The 7,125-nt window shown below is 41.6% G+C and overlaps 1 protein-coding gene and 1 pseudogene across 1 annotated transcript; one reads left to right on the forward strand and one right to left on the reverse strand.

Moving 5' to 3' along the window:
• Positions 1-354: 354 nt before the first annotated feature.
• Positions 355-1,083, forward strand: LOC123951919 (annotated as a pseudogene).
• Positions 1,084-5,604: 4,521 nt separating this feature from the next.
• Positions 5,605-6,540, reverse strand: LOC123952059 (olfactory receptor-like protein OLF3). Its single transcript, XM_046021291.1, has one exon. It carries the CDS (start codon positions 6,538-6,540, stop codon positions 5,605-5,607), a length of 936 nt encoding a protein of 311 aa, XP_045877247.1.
• Between the last annotated feature and the right edge of the window lie 585 nt (positions 6,541-7,125).

A 7,125-nucleotide genomic window follows, 5' to 3' on the forward strand; every position in this document is an offset into this window, starting at 1 on the left:
AAATACAGACTAGCCGACTGCTTTGACGATGTATTTAATAACTTTGAAAAAGAAGATGAGTTCGTCCATCTTCTTTGGTAGACTACACATGACAGATGAAGACTTATTACAAACCAAAATGACTTTTAAAAATAGAGTAATAGAGTTCCGCCGGAAGTAGCCATGCGCCTGAGGCCGAGCGTCTTCGGTCATCTCCGGCGCTTCGAGGGGCGGTTCCTGTAGTGTTCCGGGGCCGCGGAGCGCTAGTTCCGGGGCCGCGGAGCGCTAGTTCCGGGGCCGCGGAGCGCTAGGCAGCGGCTGCCTCCGCTTCTCTTTTACTTCGTTGCCGCCCGGTTACTGGGATCAGTCGACGCCATGGGTTTTGGAGACCTGAAAAGCCCCGCCGGCCTCCAGGTGCTCAACGACTACTTAGCGGACAAGAGCTGCCTCGAGGGGTAAGTGCCGTCCCAAGCAGACGTGGCAGTATTCGAAGGGGTCTCCGGCCCCGCACCTGCCGACTTGTATCATGCCCTCCGTTGGTATAATCACATCAAGTCTTACGGAAAGGAAAAGGCCAGCCTTCCAGGAGCGAAGAAAGCTTTGGGCAAGTATGGCCCTGCTAACGTGGAAGACACCACAGGAAGTGGAGCTACAGAGAGTAAAGACGATGATGACATTGATCTCTTTGGATCTGATGAGGAGGAGGAAAGCGAGGAAGCAAAGAGAGGAACGCCTTGCACAGTATGAGTCAAAGAAAGCCAAAAAACCTGCACTCGTTGCCAAGTCTTCCATACTACTAGATGTGAAACCTTGGGACGATGCAACGGATGTGGCAAAACTAGAGGAGTGTGTCCGAAGCATTCAGGCAGATGGCTTGGTCTGGGGCTCTTCTAAACTAGTTCCAGTGGGATATGGAATTAAAAAACTTCAAATACAGTGTGTAGTGGAAGATGATAAAGTTGGAACAGATATGCTGGAGGAGCGGGTCACTGCGTTTGAGGACTATGTGCAGTCCATGGACGTGGCTGCTTTTAATAAGATCTAAAAACCACATCATAGATCATTGCCCTTAAATAAAAGCTTAAAAGACAAAAAAAAAAAAAATAGAATAATAGAATTATATGATGTGAGAACAAACAAATGAACAAAGAGAAAAGAACAGAGTTCAAAAACAGATCCATATGTAGGTAAGCTCAAGGTACATTAAGGTCACTGCAGATGAATGACTTAAGAAGAGACTGTTTAATAAATGGACCACAGCCTGGAAGACAACCCACCAGATGCATACCTGACAGGTGCAAAAGAGGATATCAGATAAACTAAAGAAAGAACTATGAAAGGTAAAACTAGAAAACTTAATAGGAAAATATTTTATGGCTCTGATGAAGGAATTTTTTTTTAAAGTTTATAAACATGAATCACAGAACAAAAATATGATGAGTCAGATTATTTCAAAATGAAGGGGTTTTGTTCAACAAAGGACTCCATGAATAAAGTTAACAGAGAGGAGACAGTGTGGAGATATGTATTTACAATGTCTGTAACAGGAAGGACTAATATTTATAATGTTCACACCAAGAAGGGCATGGCAAAAGACCCAAAGGAAATGAACACTCCATACACAGCAATAGTAACGCAGAAGGTGGACAATATTATTCACTCAGAAAATATTTATAGTGTGCCCACTAAAAACAAAGAGTCATGCTCTCAAGGGTCCTTGTTCTAGGGGTAATGGAGGGTTGGGAGGTAGACAGTAAAAATGAGTTAATCGCAAACATGTTAGAAAAGATAAGTTCTTTGGAAAACACAAATAACTAGGTAAGAGGGAAAGCAGTAGGGGACAAGGAGGAAGTTTGCATATTGAATGGGGCAGTGATGACAGTTGATTGAAGAATTGGAAGGGATGAGGAAGTGGCCATGAGTAAAGAGTCTTCCAGGGATAGTATAGTAGAAAACAGACCTTCATCCACTGTAAAGACTTTAGGGCTTATTCTGAGTAATTGCAGGGTTGAAAAGAAGAATGGCATGATTTGAGTTTTGTTTCAAAGGGATCACTCTGAGTGCTGGCAGATAAGGAGTAGAAGCAGAGAAATCTGCTGCAGGCTCTTGTAGTAACCGAAGTGGGAGGTGATGGTGCTCACACCAGGGTACAGGAGTGAAGATGATAAGTGACAGGGCGCCTGGGTGGCTCAGTGGGTTAGAGCCTCTGCCTTCGGCTCAGGTCATGGTCCCAGGGTTCTGGGATCGAGCCCCGCATCGGGCTCTCTGCTCTGCGGACAGCCTGCTTCCTCCTCTCTCTCTGCCTGCCTCTCTGCTTACTTGTGATCTCTGTCTGTCAAATAAATAGATAAAATCTTTTAAAAAAAAGATAAGTGACTATATTCTGTATATATTTTGAAAGTAGAAACAACAGAATATTCTTGCATATTTGAATCATGTTTGAGAAAAAGAGAGTGGTAGATGGTCTAACCACTGCAATGATGGATTTATTGTGAACTTCATGAGGTGGGAAAGGCATAGATAGAATGGGATGGGGTGAAGATAGATGGGACTAAAAGATCCACATATGAAGACATAATCATATGGATTACCTACCAAGTAATAAAAAATAAAATAATTTTATAACTTCCAGGCTACAAAAATTCAGAACATGCAGCCTGTGGATAGATAAGGAGCCTCATACACTGAAGTCAGAATAGAGACTTACAATGCCATTCTTGAGAGCATTAGCTATAACTAGCATCTTGGTTCCCGTGTATATTCCCCAAATCAATCCTCACACAGCTCTTGAACTGTGCATTTTCATGATGTTCATCATTGGACTGTATTCACGTGATGGTGGGAGTTGGGTCCATAACAGAGTGATAGCTAGAATATGGTTTCCTATGGATTACTATGAGCAGTCAGAAGTAATAAGCTAGCAATATGTATGGATCTTAAAGGTACAGTGTTGAGTGAAAAAAAACTAAGATGCATTATGAGTACTTAAAAATAAAATGCATCTTTTAAAACTACATAAATACACTCTTAAATATAGTTACATGCATTAAACATTAGAATAGTTCTCCACCCAGCAAGGAAGAAATAAAGAATGAGACAAAGATAATTAATTTAAAAAATTTTTAATTGTAATACAGTTAACAAACATGGTTATATTAGTTCCAAGTGTCCAATACAGTGATTCAACAACTCTATACGCGACTCAGTGCTCATCATGATGAGTGTGCTCTTAATCCCCTTCACCTATTTCACTCATCCCTTCCCCCCCCACCTTCCCTCTGGTAATTATCCATTTCTTCTCTAGAGTTAAGAGTCTGTTTTTTGGTTTGTCTCTTTTTCCTTTGTTCATTTTGTTTCCTTAATTCCACATATGAGAGATCATATGGTATTTGTCTTTCTCTAACTTATTTTACTTAATATTATGCTGTCTAGATCCATCCATGTTGTGGCAAATGGCAAGATCTCACTCTTTTTTATGGCGCTCTGTGTGTGTGTGTGTGTGTGTGTGTGTGTGTGTGTGTATGACATCTTCTTTACCCATTCATCTACTGACAGACACTAGCTGCTTCCATAGTTTGGCTATTGTAAACAATGCCGCTATAAACATACGGGTGCACATATCTTTTCAAATTAGTATTTCCATATTCTTTGGGTAAATGCCCAGTAGTAGAATTACTAGATCATATGGTAGTTCCATTTTTAATTTCTTGAGGAACTTCCTGTTTTCCACAGCAGCTGCAGAGAATTAATTGTTTAGCAACTAATAAGAGGGTCCTTCTGCAGGTGATAATGTTCCATCTACTAAGGAATATCATTTACCAATTATGTCTGCAGAAGCAGCTGGACCATGCTGGGTCCCACATGAGTGCAGTTGGACTTTATTCTAAGCATGATGAAGATGTGATCAGATTTATTTTCTAAGCAAGGGACCTTCTGCAGGTCAAAAGGCCGGGACCACTCAAATAAATTGCAGGATAAAGAAAAAACTGGACAGAATTACAGATTCAAGAGACTTCAAAGACATACTAAGTTGAAGAAAAATGGGCAAAACCAAACTACAGCAACTAGGGATGCTTCCTTGGGTCACAAAGTTATCAGAAATTCAGGAAAGTGGTTGCTTCAGTGGTCAGGACAGTAGTTACTTTGGGGGAAAATGTGTGATGCTTGTAATGGGATGCATGGAGGGGCTTCCGCAGTAACTCGCAGCTCTGTTTTTTGACGTGAATGGTTTATATAAGAAGGGTTGTCTTATCATAGTTCACTCAGCTACACGTTTGTGTAGTGTGTTTTTCTGCCTCTGTGTTTTATTTTACAATATAAAGTTTTTAAGTTCACTGTTGTGTGAAGAATAAAATGTAGAAAGCAGAGGCGCAGAGAGACCAGACTGATCATATGTCTTGTCGATAAGTTTAATGGATTCTATTGATGGAGTGGGTATAAAAGAAAGGAATTGAGAATGATTCTGAGTGTATATGGCTCCTTTTGCTACAACAGTGAAGGTGTATTAGAGCAAGAGGAAAGGATTAGCTTGGGATAGAGGAAGCAAGCACAACTATTCTATTGCTAAGAATGCAATTCAAATGATATGAGTGAAGGTATTAAGCAAGAAATTGGGTATATGTGTTTGGAACTCATGAGAAAGATCTCGTCTGTCTTGGAGCTAAAAAAATACGTAACAGATGGATACTGAGATATTAAGAGATCAGAGACTGGCAAAGAGAGAGAGAGAGAGAGAGAGAGAGAGAGAGAAATCTATAGATAGATGCTGTAGCTCTGGAGCAGACATAATACAGGGATCTACAAAAGCCACACAAAAAAGGGAAAAAATTTCTAGGACCATAGGTGACTCAGTCAGTTAAGCATCCAACTCTAGATTTCCACTCAGGCATGATCTCAGTGTCCTGAGATCCAGCCCTAAGTTGTGGAGCCCAACGTGCTCCAGCTCAGTGTGGAGACTGCTGAAGATTCTCTCAGCAAATCCCTCTGCCCCTCATGTGCACACTCTTTCTAAATAAAAAAGAAAAAATTTCATTTTTAATAATTATATATGGAGAGAAGTTTCCACAATGCTTGGCTCTATAATGGTGTCCTAAAACCTATTTTTAAATATAGTTGAATATCTCTACCACCACTCTACCAAGTATTTTACATAGATTATCTATAATATTCAAAATAGTCACACACACTGAAAATGATTACTTCTTATATTTGAGGAAACTGGAAGTCAGAGATATTAAACACATATGGCAAAGCCACATTGGTGAGGGGTGGGCCAACATGTAAAGGATGGCTGTCTTCACTATGAAACTTCTCACTGTCCACACTGCGCTTCCTAGGGGCAAATGCAGGAGGAATAAGAAAGGGTAAGAGGGAATGTGAGATCTAGAAGGACCTCAGCAGACCCCAGCTTAATAACTGAAGGCTTTTTTTTTTTTTACTGTATGAATAATAGAGCAGTAATACATCATCAAAATATGGACTAATATGAAAAGTTGGTCTTCAGAAACGTGCTCACTGTGATCTACCTTATCAGCAAATCTGGGGTAAAGGGCATGTTAGCCAGTTCCTCTTTGTTTGAAATATTGCTCTTTGGGCTATTGGAAGGAAGGAAAAAATTTTTAATCTTTACCTTTTTTCACTAAATTTTCCCAACAGTCTCCTCAGGGCACTCATTACCTCCTTGTTCCTCAGGCTGTAGATTAAGGGATTCAGCATTGGGGTCACCACAGCATAGAACAAGGCAACCATCTTCTCTTGCTCTGCTGAGGAGCCAGCAGTGGGTCTCAAGTATGTGAAGATGGCTGTTCCAAAGCACATGGAGACCACAGTGAGGTGGGAAGCACAGGTCTCGAATGCTTTGCAGCGTCCTTGGGCTGAGCGAATACGCAGAATGGCAGTAACTATACGACCATAAGAGAAAAGAACTAGGAAGCAGGGAAGCATGATCACCAGAAATCCTGAGATAGCCACCATGACCTTGTTGAAGGAGATGTCCACACAGGTCAGCCTCAGCACAGCCAACATCTCACAGGCAAAGTGATTAATAACGTTACGGCACAAAGGTAGCCGAAAGATGATGATCGTCTGCATCATTGAATTCATGAAACCAGCCCCTACGCAGCCGGCAGCCAGCCCCAGGCACAGCCCTCCGTGCATGATGACCGTGTAGTGCAGCGGATGGCACACCGCCACATAGCGGTCATAGGCCATGGCTCCCAGCAGGAAGAATTCTGAGCTGCCCATCGCCAGGGATATAAGCAGCTGGAGCACACAGCTGTGGAATGGGATGGACTTCCAGGCTGACAGGAAGTGAACAAGCATCTGTGGGACAGTGCTGTTGGTATAGCAGATGTCCACAAATGACAGGACACTGAGGAAAAAGTACATGGGTGTGTGCAGCCGGCTGTCCAGTCTGATGAGGAGGATGATGAGGAAGTTCCCCAGCACAGTCACCAGATACATGACCAGGAAAAGGACGAATAGGGAGAGCTGAGTGTCCCAGCAGCTGGACAGCCCCAGCAGAATGAACTCACTCATCCATGTCTGGTTTTCTCTGCCCATGAGCCTCTGAGGACCAAATTCAAGTTATAAATCAATGAACACCAGACACTTAAGGTGGCAGGGGGGCCTGACGAGATCATTCAGACCAAACAGCCACGTAACATTGCGCTGTGTGCTTTCCCAGATTATATGTCTCCTTCAGGGTTTGGGACCACAATAGAACCCATTAATATGGGCCAGATTCAAGGAAGGAGAAAACTCTTCTCCTTCCTTAGATAGGAAATTTTTATGAAAATGCTTAGACATTCAAGATAAAATGTTTAACTGTAAAACATACTTCTTTATTTAGGATCAGTTCCAAAGCATGGAGTTTGTTTACTTCTTTGTTGGATGCAAGTATTTTCCTCCTCACTGCCTCAAAATCTGTATTGCATGGAGTCTAACAGGCATTCAGTGTTTTGTTTTTTTAATTTACTATTTTACTTCTGGAGTGCCTATGAAAATGAAATACTAAATTTCCACCCTTTTAAAATCAGAAATTTTAGGTTGCAAGTTAGGGGGTAGCAAATATAAAATAGATTTTTCAGTAGGAACAAATTGTCAAAATTACATTTCAGGGTAGGGAGGTAAAGAATGAAGACTTGG

Source organism: Meles meles, chromosome 10 (assembly GCF_922984935.1).
Source record: "Meles meles chromosome 10, mMelMel3.1 paternal haplotype, whole genome shotgun sequence".
NCBI lineage: Eukaryota > Metazoa > Chordata > Mammalia > Carnivora > Mustelidae > Meles > Meles meles.

What these genes read in the sequence shown, in the direction of transcription:
- LOC123952059 (XM_046021291.1), bottom strand. Translation starts at nt 6,540, where the DNA reads ATGGGCAGAGAAAACCAGACATGGATGAGTGAGTTCATTCTGCTGGGG.